Below are 24,092 nucleotides of genomic sequence, written 5' to 3' on the forward strand. Positions count from 1 at the left end.
AACGCTGTTCTACCGAATTTAGTAGCTTACACTATGTGTCGGTGAAATGTTTCTTTTTGTATGGAGTTGTGTACAAATCCTTGATCTTGCTGGAAATCCCGTAGCTCTACCAACTTTTTCCTGGTAGAGCCGGTAGAAGAAAGTAGAATCTACCCTTTTGATTAGAATTTTTTTCAAAAAACGAAAAACTCTACTGAAAGAAGTAGTTTCTACCCAAACCTGTAGATCAAAAACGAACGCCCCCTAAAGCAATCCTCAGACAACTGAAATTCTCGCTGTTGTGAATTTAATATCGTGCTTGATGACACCCGATCTCTTGGATACGGAAGTGCCCAGAGCTAGTGTGTAGTTCAATGTTCACAGGCCTGGGGCTCGCCAGACTTCATAGAGCAGCGACGTGTCACATTTGCAAACCATTCAGCGGTTCTACCAAGGGAGTAGTATAACACCGGGTTATGACACAAGCATACGCATGAAATGCTTCTTCGTAGGTGAAGTCAATTGGTTACGCATGTGTGGGTCTGACCCTGGCTATAACGGTAGGTGTGCCATTGATGTGAGAAACCCAGGTGGCTGCACTCTTGTTGTCTCTTTGTTTCATACTTTCCTGTCCCGTCATTATCACTGGACATAATTTCCTGTCCATGCACTGTGTGCTACTCAGCATTTTCACCATTCGCCCGTCTAATGATATCGGTTTAAAACAAGCAATTGTTTACCTTCGCAGATGACATTGTGATGGCCGAACCCACGAACACTAAATATTGCACCACTCGATTTGTTCTTGTCCTGCTTGTAAATAATACGCCGACGATTGTACTCGGATGATGTCCATATCGTGATCGGGCTGCTGTTACTGTTCACCATCATCTCATGGAGCAATGACTTCACGCACCCACGCACACCAAGCTTTGAGCCGAGCAAGGTGAAGGTTTTAAAGTCGACCAGCTGATATCCCCTATCACTGCATGCGTCTCTGGCTTTCGTCCAACTGGTTATCTTCGGGCAGCTGCCAGAATAACACGGCAAGCCGGCGAGAGCCGTCCAGGTGTACATCACCTTGTCCGTACCCAGGCACTTTGTCCTGAAATCTGAACACAGCACAGTACACAGACATGTACAACATACTCAGGTACAGGAGAAAAATATTACGGTGGCCAAAAAACCCTTTCTGTCCGATTTGTGCTCAAATTCAAAGGTTGAAGTTGAAGCAATATAAGGACAAGCTGTTAATCCCATATTTTTTGCTAGTGGGTAACGAATCCTTCTCTATATTTGGGGCCTATGAAAGTCACACCCACACATTCTCATTTATGTGCTTTTATAAACAGGATGCAGGCTTGTACTAATTATGGTATACCGTAGTGTCTTGTATTAAAGCCTATCGCATATAGAAGCAAACGGCGAGGAGACAATAATTTGATAACCGCAATCAATAAAATTAGCCGAACCGACATTTGTGTATTTTATTCATGCACTGTAAAAAAACGGTGGAGACGATGTGCAATAAAACGATGAAAATATGAAGAAATGGTGTGGAGAAATAAATGGATTCATTTAAGTTTCGTACAATACTCATCAGGAATCGTCGTTTTACTAAAGGACACTGAAACTAGTTACAAGTGTTGGAAGCTATCTATCAGCGTCTGTATAAGCCTAATTTGTGTGTACAGAAAGATAGTATAATTGGGTTGAAATTGTTCAAGTAACGTGTCGTGTTTGGTGTGGCCAAGCTTGGCCGTTAATGTTCTAGGTGAAATCAAGAGTACATGAAAATCAGAGTGTGCAGCTTGGGGCCTTTTCTGCTATGGGTGTCTGTCACGGCGAAATTCCGTGATTACATCATATTTGGCCCAGATCTGAGGCGGGAAATGGCGTAGTGCGTACGACTGAGTTGCAGTTGTGCAGAAAGAGACCTGCTTGAATCCTGCTTGTCCGCACTACATCACTAAAATGATGTAATCACGGAATTCCGCCTTCACAGCCACCCATCCGTGCTGCACACTCTGGTTTTCATGTACTCTTGGTGAAATGCACTGCTGTTATGTGTTATCACTTTGTCCTTCCTTCTTTCTTTCTCTTGTTTGTTAATTTCTCGCTTTGATTGTTAAAATTCACACTTGTAAATTTCACTGCTGTTGTTCTTAGTGTTATTTCTCTAACCTAGATTTTCTATAATAGTTCAATTTTGTTTCAGTGTCCTTTAGTACAACGACGAAACCTGATGAGTGGTGTACGAATTTCTTCATACTTGTATTTTCATCGTTTTATTGCACATCGTCTCCACCGGGTTTTTTTACATTGCATGAATAAAATACACAAATGTTGGTTCAGCTAATTTTATTGATAGCGGTTAACATATAGAAGCCTGTTTTGAATAGAAGTCTGATTTTCAGAATAAACTGTCGGCACACAAGCCTGGTTTTAGTGTTGACGCACATAAAAATACCTGGTTTGAATAAAAGCAAGAGTACATAACCCCAAGAGTGTGCAACTGCCTGCACAACCTCTATGCTGTGCTGCGACGGCAGAACTTCACATCACGTGACATGGTTCAAAAGGTTATGCTGGCAAACAGTGCAAAGTGACCACAAGAGAGTTGTACCCAAAGCTGGGCTGCGTACAACCCAGTATCTATCATGCACTAGAGTGCACGGGTTCATCACGTGATGTGAAGTTCTGCCGTCGCAGACCCCATAGCTAGAGTTGCACACTCTTGGGGTTATGTACACTTGGGGTTATGTACTCTTGATAGAAGCCTGATGTGAATAGAAGCCTAGCCCTGAAATCGGCTTCCACAGGAATACGCTCGGCGGCAATACACGACACTACGGTGAGTACATATCAATTCTCTTTCTGGAATTCCGGACCACTATGATCAAATGCCGTGGAGACAAATGCACTGGAATCAGTTAATCCCATTTTTCTGTAAACAGTGGGTAAGTGGGTAAATGAGTCCAATAACGTCACATCATTTTAGCATAACTCTATGATACTAACTGTGTGGAATATGAAGTGCCTACAATGGAGTCTGCATGCCCTTAGGAAGGAACCTTTTGCTCCAAGCATCTACAGAGAGGTGCCAAAGCCATTCTTCTTAAGAAAAAGTAGAAAACGGCATTGACTGTGAGTTTGCTGAAAAGCAATACTTGTAGTCCAGCACTACTGCTCTGCTCGGGTAGAGTAATTGTGCATGTGCCGGTGTGTATTTGTGCGTGTATTTGTGTGTATTTGTGTGTGTGTGCGTGTGTGTGTGTGTGTGTGTGTTTTTTTAGTGAATGTGTGCAGGGGTGGTTTTACATACTCACTTCACATTGCAGATACCCTCATTGATTTGTTTCCGTCTTCTCTTTGGGCTTTGTTCATGATGGCATTTTACTCTTTCTCTTTTTCTTATCATTATCACTATCTTCATCATTTTGCGAGAACTGTGGCAACACGCCCAGTGAGAAGGCAGATTTCGCCTGTGCTTCTGGTGAAGAAAAATATAGCTAAACAAAACCAAACAGAGACACTTACTGTCCTGACATTGGTCTCCACGGAATCCGGTCGGACAGACGCAGGTGCCGTCTTCAGTACACTGACCATTATTCAGGCAATTGCATGCTGCAGCAGTGATTGGATGCACAAATTTTCCCAAAGCAAACGAATAGTGGCAGAACAACATAGCATATCGGATTCTCGAGACATTGTTCCATGTATCTAGCTCATCATGACACTGTACCCACCAGTACATAGCTACATGAACAGCCAGATTACAACACTCCCACGTATATCCAACTGATGCCCATATGACTGTATCATTTATTGCAGGTTGATAGGACAAAATTCCAGCCACTTTTAAGGTCACAGTACGTTGGGCAATCCGGCATACAAACTCGGAAGTGTATCCTTGGCTTCAAATACAATATAACGGCATGTATGTTCCCATGGGTCATACATTCTTTCACATGCTGGCACATAATATATTACAGCAGCTTTCTTCAGCCCTTACCTTCTGTGCAGTTAGGTCCATTTAGTCTGGGTTTACATTCGCATACTTTGTTCTTTTTCACCCAGGGATGTGTGCACACAACTGCATCGCATATCACAAGAAAGAGGGAGAACAGCCAGAGATTAGCCAGACACAAGAAGGACAGACAAGTGGACAGAGGGAAAAACAATTTATTATTATTTATTTTGAACAAACGGCGAGGAGACAACAATTTGATAACCGCAATCAGCAATACAAGCCTGGATCGACATTTGTGTACACTTTATTCATGTAATGTAAAACTGTGGAGACAATGTGCAATAAAACGATGAAAATGTGAAGAAATTGTGGAGAGAAAAAAAAGTAAAGGGATTCAAACAAGTTTTCGTACAACACTCATCAGGAATCTTCGTTGTACTAAAGGACACTGAAAACAAAATTGAATTTTTATAGAAAATCTAAGTTAGAGAAATAACACTAAGAAGAACAGCAGTGAAATTTACGAAAGTGAATTTTAACAATGGAAGCGAGAGCAATAACGAATGTGTGTACCAACACTAAACTTGCAGCTGAAATATGAACAAAGAAGAGAAAGAAAGAAGGAAGGACAAAATGATAACAAATAACAGCAGTACATTACACCTAGAACATTAACGGCCAAGCTTGACCGCACCAAACATGACACATCACTTGAACAATTTCTACCCAATTATACTATCTTTCTGTACACACAAATAAGGCTTATACAGACGCTGAGAGATGGCTTCCAAAACTTTTAACTGTAGTCCATAACCATGACGACCACGGTACAATACAGTGAAAGAAGAGTCGGAATACGAATTGTAACAATTAGGACTAGCCAACAGATGATTGTACACTGACGACTTGCTACCACGAAACATACGCACAACACTAACATTCTCACCGGCACGCTCACGATCACTACAATCGTTGCTCTCCGACTCTGTGCTCCCTTCACCGTCCGTCCCATCATCCGCTTCCTCTGCGCTCTCTCTGTTATCCCGCCTGACTTGGTCCATTGAACGGGACTCGGCCCTCACCCTGCTGTCACGTCCCTCCTTACGCCCTTGTCCGTTGAGTGCGTAGCTTTTGTTGTAGTTGGCTGTTGATCGTCTTGGTCTTTCAATGGTGGGCTTGGATGGTGGATTAGTTGTGGTTGCTGTAGATTGCATTGTTGGTGATGGTGTGGGAGCTGCTGATACGCAAGGTGGGATTTTTGGGGTTGGCAATTGTAGTGGTAACGCCACTGCCGGTGTTGCTCGCGGTCTGTCACTGGCAAGCTCCACCGCAGCAAGAGCCGATGGCGGAGGATCAGGAGGAGGCAGTGGGACCGGGACCGCAAGCGGCACCTCCCCAGCCAAAGCCGCCGGGTGCACCGACGAAGGAACCACCGACGGCAGTAGCAAAGGCGGCGACACAAGCCGGCCCGATGAGCCACCACGACCACCCTCCTCCACCACAGCCACCAGCGACGGCGGAGCAAGCACAGTCTGTGAGCCCGGATCCGCAAGTTGTGTAGGTAACGGTTGTTTTCTAGGTCGTCCTCGCTTCGGTCTTTGTTGTTGTTGTAAATTTCACTGCTGTTGTTCTTAGTGTTATTTCCCTAACTTAGATTTTCTATTATAAGTTCAATTTAGTTTTCAGTGTCCTTTAGTACAATGAAGATTCCTGATGAGTGTTGTACGAAAACTTGTTTGAATCCCTTTCCATTTTTTTTCTCTACACAATTTCTTCACATGTTCATCGTTTTATTGCACATTGTCTCCACAGTTTTACATTGCATGAATAAAGTGTACAGAAATGTCGATCCAGCTTGTATTACTGATTGCGGTTATCAAATTATTTATTTTACTAGTATAAGAGTAAAACATGTACAGTTTGCGTGCGACTCGGCTAGAGGCCGAGTTTTCCACATCTATTGGGATACCCCACCCCTCAAGGGTCAAGGCTCCCATTCAGCTCCAAGAGGCAAGACACTGGACAATTGACCAGGAAATTGTAACTCATTGCAGACGAATGAGCGGTTCGACCGCACAAAAATAGCAGGTTTGGTGATGCACATGTTCTTATTCCTAGCAACAGCTTGATTAAACGGAATACTTGTTCTGTCGACTTTCACTCAAAATAGAAACTAGAACAAGGCCTGCATAATCAGGGCCAACCGGAACAACTCCAAAGCCTACACACAGTCAGGGGAGGCCATGTTCACACGAAAGGTATACTTTGAGAATTGCATACAATGTAAAGGAATCACTTGAAGTAAACAAATTCAAACAAGCATTTCGGAGACGGCAACTTTAATATGCCAACCAAGAGTACTAACCATGCATTATAACAATACTGACAAACATGCGAGAGAAATGTGAATGTGAAATGTACATGTAAAAAGAAGCAGAAGTGTTCAGATCGGTAAGGAAATTCACTTCTACCAAAAGTCCATAACCCCAAGGGTGTGCAACTGGTTGTCTGGCTGCTGTAGGCCCACGGCGTGGCGAAATTCCAACATAGCGTCATGCCACTGAGGCACAGAGGACAAAACTCTGCATTCCGCGGTGCTTGGATTTTTTGTTTGGCACCAGGGAGTAGTACAAGCGCAACGAACGTGTACGTCATTTTTGACGTAATGTTGGAATTCCGCCGCGCGGACCCCATGTACAGAGTTGCAAACTCTTGGGGTATGGACGCCTGCTTCTACTTACCCTTCTGGCAATTGTCTCCGGTGAATCCCTTCGGGCAGATGCATTTGCCTTTGTCGTCACACTGACCCTGGTTCAAACACTTGCACACTGCAGCAGCCACCGCATACACGCAACATGGCGTGAAACAGAGAAATACACGGTTTGGTTTCAAGTATCAAGTTCAGCACGACACAAAACTCGAAGGACATAATAATAGCGACAAGAACATAGTGAGCAAATTAAGTTACATTGTTAACACCTCGACGAGGAGTAACACCAAACAATTGGTGTTGATACTTTTTTCACCTTGTCACGAGTGTTGTTATCTCATATCTTTACGCTATATAAGTTTTAGTCTTTTCAACTTGAGCCATTCCCTGTATAATCCTTGATGAGAAGGGACCGAAAACGTTCGGATACTTTGACAAGTGCCTTATTTTGACTGGATGTGTGTTTGCGTGGATACTTACGACCTAACACGTACCTTCGTTATTAAAATAATAAGAATAATAATAATAATAGGTCAGACTCGGATGTAAAGGCAAGAATTAAAAAAGAGAGGACCCAAGGTTTACAAGTTATGCGTTTTGTGCCAAACACTAACGACAAGTTTACATAAACCAGAGTGTGCAACTCAGGGTGGTTCCTGTGGGAGCGTAATTCGTGCCACAGGTACGGTGAAAAGTTGCGTAAACAGTCACAGTGGTGCAGGTTGCCGAGTTTGTTAGGCACATGCTATAATTTTATCGTATTGCTTTTAAAAGTTCAAGACATCTCACTTACTGACACAGAGGATTTGGGCTCGGTGATTGCTTGTGGTGTTCACAAACCTCTGTTTTCCCTCGCTAAACGTTACGGTTCTGAAAAGGGAGTTGCCGTTCACCACGATTGGTTTGACGTGGTAAGGTGCTTGCCCAATAGCCAATCTCTCTAGGAAGCTCTCTCTTAACACATGGCCATGTGCTTGCAGCCAGGCCCCGGTTATGAGGTGAAGTCCGTACTGCTCACATGCCTCCTCTGCGAATTGCTCAGTGACGTTGGGCCTCAGCGCTGGCGTTGCTGTGGTGTATACTGAGGAGTTGGCGTGAAGCCACTTGGCTGCAAAACAAGGGCACATACAGTAGGCAATAGGGAATACAGTCGTCCCTCTCTAATCCGGCACTTGTTTATCCAGCACCCTTGCAAACCAGCACACTTTCTGGCAAAACGGATTTTTTCAGTTCTTTTTCTACCCTTTAATCCGGCACTTGAACTAGGCCTACAGCAGCGATTTTCTGCAACAAATCACTCAAACTGAACATAATTTGATTTTCTAATCCAGCAGTTGTACATCGCATACTGTCAGGGACCATTGTAACATACACAACACATGTAACATACATTTGGGAATAAATATCCTATGCTAGTACATAAGATATTCCCAAGTGCATGTTATAGACATGCATTCCATGATTCCACAAAGTACTTGGTTTGACACAGAAAATCCCTACGTTTTGATATACGACACAAACATGTATGGTAACATGTGGGCCGGGTTGTAGGGCAGGATTTGATAATCCACTCGCGGCACCCTTGTTTATCCAGCAGAAAATTCCATTGCAAAAGGTGCCGGATTAGAGAGGAACGACTGTATGTATAACAAACGCAATGACAACAGTGAGCATTCCCAGATGGCTTAGAGTACTCAACACCCCCAGGATGGAGCGATCCAACAAAGGACTGCCTTAGCTCCACTTTGTGCATGAAACGAAGCATTACAACAATTATTTAACCGATTCTCTCTGGTCTCTTCTGCCTTTTTGACAAAAGTTACGAAATAAATCTAAATAACGGGTGCCCACAATCTAGTCATGCTCAATAAAACCCGGTCTAACGGAAAGGTCAATGCTACCATTTCACCCCTATTCTGAGACAGGTTCAGGTGTCGGCCTATATTTGCAGGCATGGGGCTGGGTGGACTTCATTGAGCAGTACCGTGCCATAGTTGGGAATCACCCAGTGGTTATACCAAGAGTACATAATCCCCCAGAGTGTGCAACTTCCACATACCCTGCTCTCCCGACAGACTTTCAAGTTGACGTCATTAATTATGGGGCTGGGGAGACTTCATTGAGCAGAACCATGCCATAGTTGCGGATTACTCGGTGGTCAAACGAAGGGAGTAGTGTGATGCCGGGTTACATAAGCATATGACAGAAGTGTTTTGATTGCTTCCGTGTGTGTGGGTCTGAATCTGGCTATACCGATCAGTTTCCAATTGAACTCAGAAACCTCGGTTGTAATAACTCTTGCCGTGCCTACCCTATCCATTCGTGCCTGGCTACTCAACATTCTCTCACTCGTTCATATGATCACAATGCAACAGCCTACCTTCGCAGATGACATCATGATGGCTTGCTCCATTACTATCAAGTATTTCTTCTCTTAACTCGTTCTTGCCCTGCTGGTACATGATATTTTGGTCATCCTCCTCGAGCGATGCCGATATTGAGATAGAGTTGCTGTCACCGCTGGCCATCATCTTGACATCAAGATGGCTTGCTCCACTACCATCATCATGTAACTCTTCTCTCAACTTGTTCTTAACTTGTCCTTGCCCTGACGATAGGGAGATAGGGTTGCTGTCACCGCTCGCCATCATCTTGACATCAAGATGGCTTGCTCCACTACCATCATCATGTAACTCTTCTCTCAACTTGTTCTTAACTTGTCCTTGCCCTGACGATAGGGAGATAGGGTTGCTGTCACCGCTCGCCATCATCTCGAAATCAAGATGGCTTGCTCCACTACTATCATGTAACTCTTCTCTTAAGTTGTTCTTGCCCTCCTTGTAAATGACATGCTTGCCATCCCTCAAGAAAGATGTCCATATTGTGATAGGGTTGTTGAAATTGCTTGCCATCATCTTGTTGAGCAATGCTTCCATGCAGTCCCGCACGCCCAGAGACCGGGTTGTGAAGGCATTATAGTCTACCACGTCGTATCCTCTTCTCTTGCACATCTGTCGGGCATGCGTCAAGTTCGTCTTCTTCTGGCAGCTGTCACCGTCGAGGTGTGGATGACACGGCAAGCCGGCGAGAGCCATCCAGGTGTACATTGCCTTATCTGTACCCAGGCACTTTGTCTTGAAACCTTAACATAACACAGTACACATGCAAGACACGGTCAGGTGAAGTAGAACACAACTGGACCACAGCCTAACAAGACGTACACTTGCTCAGTAGGGATACCGCAGTCCATTTCAGAATTTGTTTACTAAAATGATCCCAAATATCATCGGACCATCACAGCTATACAGTAAAACCTGGTGTAAGCGACCTCTGGGTTTAGCGACCACCTGCTCTTAACACGGACCATTTTTCCATGCACTGACAGTTCTACACAGACACTGTGGGACCTGGTTCTAAAGACCACCTGGCTTTAACGACCGCTTTTGCTTGCACCTTGGAGTGGTCGCTGAAACCAGGTTTTACGGTAGTTCTGGTGATGGCAGTCAATTTTTTAATCAGACTTTTCCGCCCTCAACTTTCCTCAAACTTCCGAACAAAACACCTACGTCAGGCGCTATTTGCTTTGTTCCTTGCCCTAAACTGTTACAGTACATATCGGTTATAGTGCGGTCGTGTACAAGAATATGCTGCCTACAAGAATGAACTCTAATATCTTCATAATCGAACTCGCATTGGTTCGTAATGCTGCAAGTGCACCTGACGTGGCCAGGTATCTTGTTGCAGAGCCACATGGACAGACCTATGGGACTATGAACAGCCGCACGTACAAACGCACTACAAATGCATGTCCAATGATCTTCCCCGCCTGCAGGTCCATGAAGCTAGCTGTCCTGTTGTATGGTGCCCGTGGGCCTTGTAAACTCGGACACTGGCGTGTACATAGTGCGGACGGAGAATGCCACAAATGTAAAGACCCACCAAGCGCAGCTCACAGCCAACAGCAGCCGCGCTTTCAACTACAGTAAATCGCCCAATATCCGCGTCACTAAATTTTCGCGATTTCTTAGAACCAACAAGTTTGCGATGGCAAAAGGTCGCGAAGCACAGTGGACACCTACATACACCCACTGTTGAAGCTTGATTTCACGATGGTTAATATTTGCGTCATTTTACAGTATTCCAGAAACATGAACAAAACAGGGGTTTACTTCATACGCCATATACTTACTGTTCTGACACTGATCTCCATGGAAACGTTTCCGGCAGATGCAGGTGCCATCTTCGGTGCACTGGCCGTCATTCAAGCATTTGCATGCTGCAGCAGTGATTGGGAATATTCACGCATTTCCAAAGCACACGAAAAGAAATAGAATAACGGACTGTCGAGAAATTGTTCACATGTCCTTGCCCATCATCATGGACGCCTCAAACCAGCTCTTTTAACCACTTACGAGGGTGTCCAACTCCCCATATCAATATTTTTGCCGAAGGGGTAGGGGCGCAGCATTGACTTCCGTGCACGCTGCTTTGCACACTTCACGCTTTACACTTCAAGTGCAGAGATGTATTAATTTGTAGCTTCTTCTTTTCTTATTTTTTAGATCAGTTTTTTTTACAAGGCAACACAATATTTTAGCTTCTTCGCCCCTTTTGGTGTATTCTAGTTGCAGTGTTCAGATTAGCCAGAATTCTTGTAGCCGACATATGCTCTCCCAATCAGTTTAAAATTATTACATCCCAGCTACAAACTGAGCATATGTTGCAGAATAGGTCGGAGAAGCTCGCATGAGGACTCGGGAGTTGTTTTCTTGTCTTCAAAATGCAACATTCAAGCATGCGTGTGAGCATAGGTCATACATTCTCTGACATGCCTACATACATTACAGCAGCTTTCTTCAGCCCTTACCTTCTGTGCAGTTAGGTCCATCTAGTCTGGCCGTACATTCGCATACTTTGTTCTTTTTCACCCAGGGATGTGAACACACAACTGCATCACACATCGCAAGGAAGGGGAAGAAGAGGAAGAGAGTAAATCAGCCAGACACGAAGTCAGACAGACCAAAGTTGCATTTGGTTGGGCAATTCCAGAATGATATTGACCACCCGTGATTCTGGATTGTTAATGATAGCTAGCATGCCGTCCTACCGGTAAGACCACAGGTCCTACCGGTAGAACCCAAGAAATCGCGCTGCAAAAGTGCTGTTGCTTGAGAATCTTGTTGAAACAATGGGTGAGATGAGGCTCTTGTAGTACAAAGTAATGGCGCAAAAGGCAAGACTACATCCAGGGCATTGCATATGTGCAATTTTATCAATTTTCAAAATGGGCGCCCATGTTCCTGTCGAAGCGCTTGCAACTGCGTCCAAAGTGAATTTCGACCATGGCATATTGATTGCCATGGCAGTGGAATGCAAAATTCCACACTCTGTTTCCATGGCTACCATGGACTGTTGACATAGAATTTCTTATTATGCCTCGTACGATCATGTCCAAAAAGCGTGGACTCCTTCATTAGCGAGTCAAAGTACTTGTCAGTGCATGATTAAAAAATCCCAAGGGAACTGAAAAAGAATACTTGAAGAAAACTAAATCTCTTCTACTTACCGAGTTGGCACTTGTCTCCGGTGAATCCTTTTGGGCAGCTGCATTCACCTTTGTTGTCACACTGACCCTGATTCAAGCACTTGCATGCTGCAACGCCCATAAATAAACGCATGCACGGAGTGGCATAGAAAAATGCATGGGGTGTTACTCTATGCTTAGTGGAAATCGAGACATTTATCATTTAGTCTTGTCTCCGCTGACCTGGTGAGAAGGCAGAAATGCCTGTTCACTTGGTGAAGTAAAATAAAAATAAACAACAACAACAACAACATCGAATTCTTCATTTCACAGAGCAAGCTGTCCGTGGCCAATGCGGATGAGCAAACTCCAGCCATCAACACCACCCCTGACATCCTCAGTCCCCTTCAAGAAATCTTGACTTCCCAAGCTGAGGTCGAAAAACTCCTCCGCGGAGTTGATACCAACAAAAGCCCCGGGCTCGACTCTATTCCAAACCGCCTACTCAAAGAAGCGGCTAAGGAACTTGCACCGTCGTTATCGTACCTCTTTAATCTATCGTTCCAAATCGGAGAAATCCCACAGGAGTGGAAAGATGCCACCATTACTCAGGTACTCAAGCCTGGTGACCCAACCCAACCAACAAATTATAGACCCATCTCTCTCTTGAGCACTACATCAAAAATCCAAGAAAAAATTGCATATCAACTCCTCTACAAGCACATCACACCCCACCTGCCCAACCAGCAGTCCGGATTCCACGAGAAAGACGGCACTGAGCAGCAGATCGCCCGTCTCATCCATACCCTCTCCATTGCGAGAGACGACGGGAAACACGTCAATGCCTGCTTTTTTGATCTAAGCAAGGCCTTCGATCGTGTGTGGCATGCCGGCCTTCCAGCAAAACTCTCCCACTATGGTGTCCAGGGCAACGCCCTGAAGTGGTTCCGACGGTACCTGTTGGGGCGTCGGCAGAGGGTCCAGGTGGATGGCGACCTATCGCCTTTCCTCGAGATCCCTGTCGGCGTCCCTCAGGGATTTATTCTTGGGCCGCTTCTATTCCTCGTCTACAACATAGACCTTCCACACGCAAGTGAGAATCCCGGCACCACCTGTAGCCAATTTGCAGATGACACCGCTCTGATTTCCAAAGCGAGAACTCTTCAAGACTGCACCCGAAACTACAGAGTGTCACAGCAGCTGGAGACTGGCTTCAAAGATGGCACCTGCTGGTTAACACAAAGAAAACAGTCATTCTCCCGTTCTACCACAATAACCGCCCCCCTGAACAGCTACCCCAGATCACCCTCAGGAATATTCCGCTTACCGTAGCACAAAAACACAAACACCTCGGAATAATCTTTAAGCATGACCTCCGTTGGACGGAGCATGTTGAATACATAGTCAAAAACTCACTCAAGTCTTTCAATATTCTTTTTAGACTAAGGTCTACACTCACCAGTGATTCTTTATCTCACATCTATCAGACATACATACTACCTATATTCTCATATGCGAGCAATGCTCTCACACCGTTGTCACACACTTCCCTTGACAGGCTAGAACGACTCCAGCGGAAAGCCGCCAGAATATGTCTCCACCTTCCCCTTTACACACACTTAGAACACTCCCACCTTTTGCATCGCATCAAATGGCTAACATTATTTTCACACTTTTAAGTTAAACATATACTCTTCGCGCATTCTCTGCGCCACAATTATGCCCCGCCACATATACTCTCGCTGCATACTGCTAGCAACGTGCAACCTTCGTATAATTTACGTCGCTCTCGTACTTGGCATTGCCAACTCCGCGGACTGACCGCTGTCTCCATTCTCCCCTGTACAAAGCCCTTCATTACTTTAATTGCTTGCCCACCCAGCTTCGCGAAATCCCTTCTCGTTTTCCCTTCAAATCCGAGATATCCCTGCTGTTGCACAACTCTGTATGCTCGTGTAGCGACCACCCCTGCCCGTACACTTAAGTACACAACTCTGTATGCTCGTGTGGCGACCACCCCTGCCCGTACACTTAAGTAGTCATTAACCCCTAGGCCTTGCCCACCCAATTCTTCCTCACTCTTTCTCCTTTCTTACACTATTATCTCTTATTGGCCACTGGCTATCGTGAGAATAAAGATTTGAAACAACAACAACATTTGACTGGGATGGGCATGATCGATAGGGCGAATCCCGAGCAAGTGCGTTCCGAGCAAGTGCGTGATCAATTGGCCTAATCTGGCCGAATCCGGAGTAGGTGTACTTGGAGTGGAATCCGACCACACCGGCCCCCAACCCGGGAGTCGCTGGAGTGGAAATGGACGTTGACGTTTTTTGGAAGCCTTCACAGAATCTTTGTACGACATTCGTGCATTTTGCGTACTACACCCTTGCTTTGTTAGATTTGGCCAGCGTTGCTCGAATGTCACTGCCTGCTCGCACTCAATCCAGTTTCGCCAATCGATGACACCCTTGAGCACGAGTTAATTAACCATTTAGCCGTGGCAATGTCAGCCATCTCCAGCAAATGCTTCATCCGAGGTACAAGGCTTTCCATGACTTTCACATTAACTAAGTGGTCTAGGTAAATTGGGCCGGTCTCTCCGCTTGCATAGAACATGATACTGGATGATCTCCAGCAGTCTTGCTGCGTGTTCTCAGATAAACCAAAAAAAAAAGAATGGCTCGGCATCTTACCCTTTTCACAATATTGACCATAGGTTGAGGTGCGGTTACACACACAACTCAGGTTTGGTCCAAGAACACCGGTCTCACATGTCTCTGTGCAAAACAGGACAACAAAAAGTCAATTGCATTACACTCTAAAGGTCGATTCACAGTACAACTTTCTGCGACGTGACACACGATTTGCGACAGTTGCGACAAGAATCTGCCTGTCGCGAGCTGTTGCAAGCTGTTGTAAGGCACCTGTCGCAGAAGTTGAAGAATGTTGTACGACATACACAAAATGGAGTGCTGTTTCGACCCTGGGTGCACGTGCAGTGCACGTGCATAGTACTACTAGCGCATAAGGATGTCGCAAACATGAAACCGATAGATGATATGCCATATAACGTGCAACTAGACTTGGGAGGGCATTGCAGAGTAAGTAGTTGCATACAAAGTTCAAAGTTGTACAGTTACCTGTGACTTGTCCTCATGCAGAGCTCAGGGCCTACCGTGTACACATTGTAGTATAATTTGTATGCAACTTGTGTGCAATGCCCCCTCAAGTCTAGTAGCACGTTATTTGGGATATCATCTATTATGAACTGTGTGTCGCTGTCGCAGCTCGTCGCAGGTGTTGTAAAGTTGCATGTCGCGTCGCAAGAATTTGTATTGTGAATCGGCCTTTACAGTCCCTAACACTTGACATTTTTGATAATCCAAAATGATGGTCCAAGAAACCTTATCATGCAGCAAAAAATTATAGGAACTGATGCGTGAGAGCAGGGATTTTTTCAGTATTTACCCTCATAGGATCTGCCAATGAGCTAAAGCATAGTGCATTTGACAGTTGCCGTTAAAATACAGCAGGGTGCCAATTGTCCGCCACCCTTCGGGGCACTGGCCATTTCCACGGTGATCAGAGGAGAAGAATGGTCGGTTATGGGACCACTCATACATCTATCACATGCATATTCCAGCAAATTTTGACCATTTTTAATTCTCTTCGGTAGTACAACAGGACCTAGGTGCACTCCAGCCTTTCTCATCGTTGTACATTTTGACTGAACAACCTGCTGTAAAACATCTTGGGCATCGCTTGAGTGGTGCTCCGAGTGGCAAAAATCAGCAAAACTTCAAAAAAAAACTGCCAATTTTGTATGTTGTCCAGCCCGACCAGGAGATCCGGATAACCGATTGTCCGGATAGTTAACGTCCGCACAATCGGTGTTTGACTGTAAAATAATATCCCATCATACCCCTCATGCGAACACCAAGATATGGCCTGCGCTCCCAAGGTTGCGAACAATCGCCACGCTACACTGCATAGACTTTCTTCCAACAAATAAAGTTGCTTGCGCCAAACAAGCAAGTCGCAATTAAAACTTTGAAATTACGGGAAAAAACACAACCTGATCCTCAGTTCAGGAAGGGCTCTCTATATTGGGATCTATTGTGCGTGCAAGGCATGCTTGGATACGACATGTTTGCACGTTGCAAGGTCACATCGTACATAGTGGCACATTATTAGCACAAGCCCTGTTCACACAGTTAACGGTGGCACAGGACACATGTTACACAAATGCACAAATGCACAACAGTATACTCATCGTGCTGAGGGCACACACAAGGGCAGAGCACTACTTGCGCATGGTAAGAGCACTACTTGCGCATGGTCAGCCTTTTAAGTTAAGGAGCCTTGTCTCACTTACTGACACAGAGAATCTGGGCTTGAGTTTTGCTTGTGGCGTTCTGAAACGTCTGCTTTTGCGCGCTAAACATTATGGTTCTGTAAAGGGAACGGCCATTGACTCGGATTGACGCGACGTGGTAAGGTGCTTGCTGGTGCTTATGCAATAAGGCCAACTTCTCTAGCCAGCGCTCTGTTAACACATGGCCATGTTCTTCTAGCCACTCCTTGGTAATGAGATGATATCCGTACTCCTGACATGCGTCCTCTGCGAACTGCTCAGTCACGCTGGGTCTGTGTGCTGGAGTTGCTGCGGCGTGTACAGAATCGTTGGCCTGGAGCCATTTGGCTGCAAAGCAAGGGAAAATACAGTTGCGGGTAGAAACACATCATGAAACAAATCAAATGCCCCACTCCATGACACCTGATCTCATGGATACGGAAGTGCCCAGAGCTAGTGAGTAGTTCAATGTTCACAGGCCTGGGGCTCGCCAGACTTCATAGAGCAGCACCGTGTCACATTTGCAAATCATTCAGCGGTTCTGCCAAAGGAGTAGTATAACACCGGGTTATGGCACAAGCATACACATGAAATGTTTCTTCGCAGATGAAACTAATTGGTTACTCATGTGTGGATATGACCCTGGCTAGAGCGGTAGGTTTCTCATTGAAGAGGGAAACCTCGGTAGCATTCACTACTCTCGCCGTCTCTGTTTCATTCCGCCTGTCCCACTACTATCACTGGACACACCCTTTAACCCACTCACCGCTATATATATATACATCATTGAAAGTGATGCCCAGGCGCTGAGGACGTATATATATGAGTGGTTGCTCCCAAGGTTCCTAACTATATTATAGAGAATTAGAAAAGTTGCCTGATGATTGAAAAAAACTCAAGAAACTCGGAGTACCAGATATGGATTGATCGAAGAAGGATAGATTGACCATCACTGTGGATAAGAAGCATATTGTAGCTCAGTTGGTTAGAGCATTGCTCGCGAATAGCAAGGTCCCTGGTTCGAGTCTCGGTGGCGTGACTGATGATTTTGTTCTTTCTTTCATATCTGGCTTGCAAGTGTTGAGTTTTTCGGAGAGAAAAGAGCAGTACGTGGCATGTGGCCTCTGGTTTCCCAATGCGCTTATAATGTGAACACTATTGGTGAAACACACGGGAGCTGAATATACTGCTAAGCATTGTGATAACACCGTTGTTTAGAACACAGACAAACCTTTATTGCACATATAAGCGTATGGGCTTCTACCCGGACATGTTCACACAGCAAAAACTCTTTTTTTGCAGCAAATTTTCACATATATCATGCCCATGGGCGTATATGTGGGGAAGTATGGTATATACCGGTATAGATTATACATCTTTTTCATTGCCAAATAAAAAGTGCAGAGCCTGGGTGCCATGGTCTATAGCCTTAAAGGGGTTAAAACGCAACAGCCTACCTTCACAGATGACATCATGATTGCCTCTTCCATCCCTGTCAAATAGTGCCTCGCTCGAGTTGTCCTTGCCTTGCTTGTAAATAACATGCTGACCAAAGTATATGTACGATGTCCATATCTTGAGAGGGGTGCTGTAGCTGCTGTTACTTCTAGTCATCATCTCGCTCAGCAATGATTTTATGCAGTCGCTAACACCCAGCTTCAAGCCAAGTACAGTGAAGGAATTATAGTCTACGAAGTTGTATCCTCTTCTCACGCACATCTCGCGGGCGTGCACGAAGTTCGTTTTCTTCTGGCAGCTGCCATAGTCGAGATGTGGATAACACGGCAAGCTGGCAAGAGCCATCCAGGTGTATATTGCATTATTTGTGCCCAGGCACTTTGTCTTGAAAGCTGAACATAACACAGTACACATGCAAGACACAGTCAGGCGAAGTAGAACACAACTGCAGCACACTCTAACACGACGTACACCGACTTTCTCAGATGGATACCGGAATCCAGTTCAAATAATAGAGAGGTTAAGATGCATGTTATTTCCGATAAAATATTGGTTGGGGATTGTCTGAAGCATATTCAAGCGAGGTACAGTCGGGCTTGATGACTGATCAAAGCCCTCGGGCTGGTCCCTTGGGCTTCGATCAGCCATCAAGCCCTCCGTATCTCGCTTGCCGATTATCTACTTTAGTAACGTTACTCTGATTAGGCGTATATGCAAGCAGGCTATTGAATAATTTCGCCCTGACCGTCTTTGCACCGGGCTTGGAGAGCTGAGCCATGGTTAATTCATAGATAGTGAGGGAAGGAGGTGCGGGGGGGGGGGGGGATACCAATAATTAAACTTCCGAGGCACTTCTTTTGGCACTTGAGACAATTTCTGTAACAATCAAGTGCTTTCGAGGTGATTTACACGACGGCAGGACTCATCCCATGCCTGATGCTACCATGGAGATCTAGTCACATGTGCTCATATTTCGGCGCGAACGTATCCCGGTACGGTCCCGGTGCCATGAGGGGGCTGGGGGAGGGAGAGAGGGGGGGGGGGCGGTGGTTAGAAATGCATATCGTGACATTCCGTGGTCTGTTTTGCAAGCTCTCGGGATCACGTGCTTCTCTTCCCAGCGGGAGGCACTGCCGTCACGTAAATCGCCTCTTAGGAAGTCAGAGAGATCTCGAGCTGGTCTCCAGAAAAGCATGCTGTCTTCAAGTACTAGCTTCCTGTGTCCGAAAGAAGGGGGGGGGGGGCGTGGTAAAACACAGGTATGAATCGGTTCGGAACCCAAATTTGGTTCCGAACCGATTCATAACTTAAGAATAATTGTTGATGTATGCATGTACATGTATGGTCACAATTCCCAGGAACATGTGAATCAAAGAAACACGAGTATTCACTTCATTTAGCAGTTACTTACCATGTTGACACTGGTCTCCATGGAAACCTTTCCGGCAGTTGCAGGTGCCGTCTTCAGTACACTGACCATCATTCAAGCAATTGCACACTGCAGTAGAGATTGGGTGCATTCACGTATTTCCCAAAACACACAAATAGGGATAGAACTTGAATAACCTATTGGATTCTCTAGTCGTTGTCGCATGAATCTTGTCCATCATGACATTGTATAGACCTCAACATCGCCACAAACACTAACACTAGCAATAACACCCATTCACCAATCCCAGGTATATCCAACTTATAATCATGCCTTGCACTTGAATAGAACACACGTTCAGCTAATAAGCTGGAGAACCTGGCATAAACGCTGGGAAGTACTTTTTCTTGTCTTCAAATACAACAGTCCAGCACGCGGGTATGCATGGGTCATATATTCTTTGACACGCGGGCTAAAATGGCAGCAGCCTTCTTTAGCCCTTACCTTCTGTGCAGATAGGTCCGTCTGGTCTCGGTTTACATTCACATGCTTTGTTCTTTTTCACCCAGGGATTTGTGCACACAACTGCATTACATATCACACACAGAGAAGACAAAATGAGAGAGCGGATCAGCCATACACAAAATGGACAGACAAAACGAGAGTGTTGTGGAATTATCCACCACCAGACCAGCGCAAGGATATAAGTTGGACTATAATTATTAATTTCAATTCCAAAATGCACAAGAAGTGTACAGAAGAAAAAAAGCACAAACTCGACCAGGCCAGAAGCAAGAAGAACTGAACACAAGATATTGAAAACCCTTCTCCTCAACAAGCTGCATCACGTACAACGCAAAACAACTGGCTGCACCAGTGTGTGCATCAGCGCGTGCACCAGCGTGTGCACCAGCGCTGCACCAACGTGTGCACCAGCGAAATCAATATCGAAAGTACGTATCAATCATTACATTACATACAACATGCACAAGAGGGTTACTCTACTTCACGACGTAGAAGAACGGCATCACCAACGGCGAACAGACAGTTATCAGCTTCAGACTCAACAAAGTCCTTGGAGGACAGCTCAGCTTCCACAAAATCACGGATCCGAGCAGCCTGGCGTTCAAGATCAGATGGAGTCCGGCCCAGCCCAGGAGTAGCCGACAAGAGCACACCGGAGGGCTCCCAGCCAAGCATCGCACGCATAGGAGAAATCTTGAGGACAGAGTGCGGATGAATACGGTCGAAATACAGTAACACGTCCAGCTCAGATCGCCAATCATCAGCCTCATCCAACACCTTCCGAATTAAGGTAAGGAGAGTGCGGTTAAATCGCTCAACCGATCCCTGTAATAGGGGATGACGCACGGCACCGTTGAGCACTGTCACACCAAACGTGTCAAACAGCGATGACATCACGGCGTTGATGAATTCCGTGCCATTATCACAGCGGACCACTCGGGGCGGGCCCCACCGCGTACACAGGCCGACAAATGCCTCGGCCACTGATGCCGCGTCATGTTGACAGAGCAGAACCACTTCCACCCACTTGGTGAAAGTGTCCATGCAGACGAGAACACAATGGTACTCTCCACTCTGATCGACGCCCAGTTCCAGAGTATCTATTACTACAACACTCCATTGGGCCATCAGCCACCACAGGGCGACTGGCATCCGCCGAAACGCAGCAGCACACGGCAAACAGTGGCGCACAAAAAAACTGCTGACATTGGCAGCCATGTTCGGGAAATAGCACTTCGAGCGAAGAAAGCGCCATGTACCCTCCCAAGACGCATGACCACAGTTCACATGAGCAGCACGAACGACATCGGGCTCGAGTGAACTAGGAATAACAGGAATGACGACTGCATCATTGGGCGGCAACTTCACACTTCGACACAGCATACCATCATGGACTACGAGCTGTGACTTGACCTTGACCAACGCAGGATCAGTAACTGGGTCACCATCGATGACTTGCTGGCGAGTCGCAACAATCTTAGGATCTGCATTCTGAGCAGCACATACTCTGTCCAATGAGAATGGACTAACGGTCACCACCGCAGCGGTGACGGACGGTGCAATCCGAGAAAGGAGCGTCTTGCCACATCGGATCCAGCTGCTGGGAACACGGGTCAATTGATCCGCCTTGTTCTGCTGACTGCTGATCCACTGGACCTTGACTGTCAAGCCCGTGACAGCGACGAGATCAGTGATAATCTGGAGACGGCGCTGTACAAGTACCTGCTGCAGGCCGCTGACGCGAACACAAGACACCTTGCCAAGCACCGATTGCAACCAAGCAGCCACAGTCTTGGAATCGGTGAATAGTGTGAGCTCCTTCACTTGCCACTGCATGGCAAGGTGCAACCCCTTGATCACGGCGTCACGCTCAGCGATGTTAATGTGTCGCCGGTCGTCCTTCTGCCGCAGCCAGCAGCCATCCTCGACAATCATACTATCGGCCTGAATGACAGCACCATGTGCGATGTCCGAAGCATCACACCACAACGACCACTGTGCGTCTTCAGGAACTGACCACACACCTTGCGCAGGGTCATCGGTCTGCAGACGGTGAATGACTTCCGCACAACAAGCGACGACTTCATGAGACACTGGATCGTCCCATCCAGGCTGAAGGCTAGACAGACGCTTCAGATAACTGCACGCCAGGCGCAGCCAGGAGCCGACAGGATAGTGGCTGGTCAGCTTGCCACACCACTTGAAAATCTCGCGTCTTGTGACGGCATCGGGCTGACAGGTCGGCATGACGTCACCACGACGCTTCCACCTCACTTGGCCATCTGCAGACTCTGACAGCAGCAGGCCGAGTACCCTAGCAGAGACGACTGGCTCCGCTGGCTTGGTGGGCAACCTGTACTGCGACAACTGATCGGTGCACGCAGACGAGGCTTCAGAGCATACAAATCGTCGACATAGTTATCCACATCAGCATACGCACGGAGGACCCACTTGACGATTATGTCCATGAATTTGGGCGCAATCGATAGACCGAAGCCCATCCTCTCCATTGCGAACAGCTGGCCCTTCCAGACGATCGTTTGGAACTTGGCGAGAGCTGGCGCGATGCGGATGTTGAGGTAAGCCTTGCTGATGTCCAGCAACACGTGGCTGTCGGCGTTGCCAATAAACCTCCACTGACGCAATTTCTCTTGGCAAACAGGCACGTCCAAACCTGGATGCGACACAATCAACTTGTTGAGTTGCCGGTAGTCCAAACGCGGGCGGACAGGGGTGGACTGCTTGTGTGTCTGGAACACCGCCAACAAGGGAAACACAGCACCAGGCTCACCATGGACTGCTTGGTCATGGGGTGCCAACCATCCATTGCGGATCAACATGTCCACTTCCTCGCAGAACTGTGACTCCTACCCTCTGTCCCCCTCTAAGTCTAACACATGAGGACTGAGACCTGTACAACAGGGTTTTTACGCCTGAAAGCAGGTGCATGATTTAACAAGCAGGTTGTCAGTCTAGATTTTATGCGCAGATGAAGAAAAAATGCGCAATTTTTTTGTAATGTGATGAAAAGCAGAAATAATAAGAAAAGATGAAATGAAAGCCTGCTCCGCACAACCCGGTCCAGCCTTGCGAACTGGGTATGGTGGATTAAGAACCCGGGTCAACGCTCGAGCAAGCGCTCTCCACTCCAGGTGTTCACTGCAACTGGTAGGGAAATTGTAGAAACGAAATAATAAGATGAAGTCAAGCTCATTTGAATTTTCGGTTTGTACGGTGTTTGCAGCAGCGCGGATTCGAATCTCCTCACGCATGTTCCTGTCGATGACCCCGAGTACGTTGTCGTGCCTCCAGGTGTATACGTGTAACGTCCTAGTCCAGCGCGACGCGACAAGCGCCAAGCACGTGGCGCGTAGTACAGGCCCAGGAGAAAGAGAGAGAGAGAGAAAGAGAGAGGGAGAGAGAGAGAGAGGAGAGAGAGCGAGATGGAGGGAGCACGAACGCACGTACCGGAATGCTAGCATAGCGCAGCTACCTTGGATCCTGATGGCGTACTTATCAATGCGCTGTTGGGTTTGTTCCTCGCCGAACTGCTTCACCTGTACATTTACAACACCAACGTGTGTTGTTGACACCAACGCTGCAGTCACAAATGACGCCTCAGCACCGGAGTCCAGGAACACGCGAACCTTCGCCTTTCGAGTTCTTCCCTCAACTCGTGCAACTCCGCTCATCAGCCGCACACTTGCTGATTGTAGGCAGCACGATCCAACCTTCTTCTCTGTTACTATCTAAGTCGGTTTCTCCCGGCTGTAACCTGCTCCATTCAACACATCATGTATTAGCAGATGGTGCTTCCCCTGGCATTTTGTGCACCTCAAGCCTGACCGATAGTCCCTTGCCACATGGCCATACTTGAGGCAGTTCCAGCAGAGTCTCTCTCACTGCAGAAAAACCTTTCTCCCTTCCTGTGGCAGCGACTTTAGCTGCTTCTCTGCATCTGCGACTAGTTGAGAAAGTACTCATTATGTACAGTAACATTGAGTGCCGAAGAACAACTCTCCTTTGCCTAGCTTGAACTTTCACCTGACGACGGACAAAAGCAAAAAATAGCCATCAATGTTTTGCCGAGAGTAGGTAACAAGCTCATCAGCTCAAACGCCTTACTCTTGAAGAACAAAAAGATTACAATTTTTGTAATGAAACAGGCTGAACACTAAACTCAGGAATAACGGGGTT

General features: G+C 46.3%; 2 protein-coding genes across 2 annotated transcripts in view; both read right to left on the bottom strand.

The window, feature by feature from the left end:
- LOC135827210 (uncharacterized) overlaps nucleotides 1–19,521 on the bottom strand; it is a 50,151-nt gene extending 30,630 nt beyond the window's left edge. The window contains exons 1-13 of the mRNA XM_065339739.1: nucleotides 19,413–19,521; nucleotides 18,001–18,393; nucleotides 16,565–16,891; nucleotides 14,883–14,966; nucleotides 12,229–12,315; nucleotides 11,530–11,610; nucleotides 10,852–10,938; nucleotides 9,043–9,804; nucleotides 7,456–7,770; nucleotides 6,694–6,780; nucleotides 3,995–4,075; nucleotides 3,520–3,606; nucleotides 720–1,091 (exon numbers count right to left, since the gene is read on the bottom strand). Of these exons, the coding sequence (XP_065195811.1) occupies nucleotides 720–1,091; nucleotides 3,520–3,606; nucleotides 3,995–4,075; nucleotides 6,694–6,780; nucleotides 7,456–7,770; nucleotides 9,043–9,804; nucleotides 10,852–10,938; nucleotides 11,530–11,610; nucleotides 12,229–12,315; nucleotides 14,883–14,966; nucleotides 16,565–16,891; nucleotides 18,001–18,393; nucleotides 19,413–19,521 (2,872 nt within the window). The remainder of the gene's footprint in view (nucleotides 1–719; nucleotides 1,092–3,519; nucleotides 3,607–3,994; nucleotides 4,076–6,693; nucleotides 6,781–7,455; nucleotides 7,771–9,042; nucleotides 9,805–10,851; nucleotides 10,939–11,529; nucleotides 11,611–12,228; nucleotides 12,316–14,882; nucleotides 14,967–16,564; nucleotides 16,892–18,000; nucleotides 18,394–19,412) is intronic.
- Nucleotides 19,522–20,366: 845 nt separating this feature from the next.
- Nucleotides 20,367–22,142, bottom strand: LOC135827211 (uncharacterized). The gene has a single exon (XM_065339740.1). The coding sequence runs from the start codon at nucleotides 22,140–22,142 to the stop codon at nucleotides 20,367–20,369; it is 1,776 nt and encodes a 591-aa protein (XP_065195812.1).
- Nucleotides 22,143–24,092: the final 1,950 nt, after the last annotated feature.

The sequence above is a fragment of the Sycon ciliatum genome, chromosome 11 (genome assembly GCF_964019385.1).
Source record: "Sycon ciliatum chromosome 11, ocSycCili1.1, whole genome shotgun sequence".
NCBI classification, from domain to species: Eukaryota; Metazoa; Porifera; class Calcarea; order Leucosolenida; family Sycettidae; genus Sycon; species Sycon ciliatum.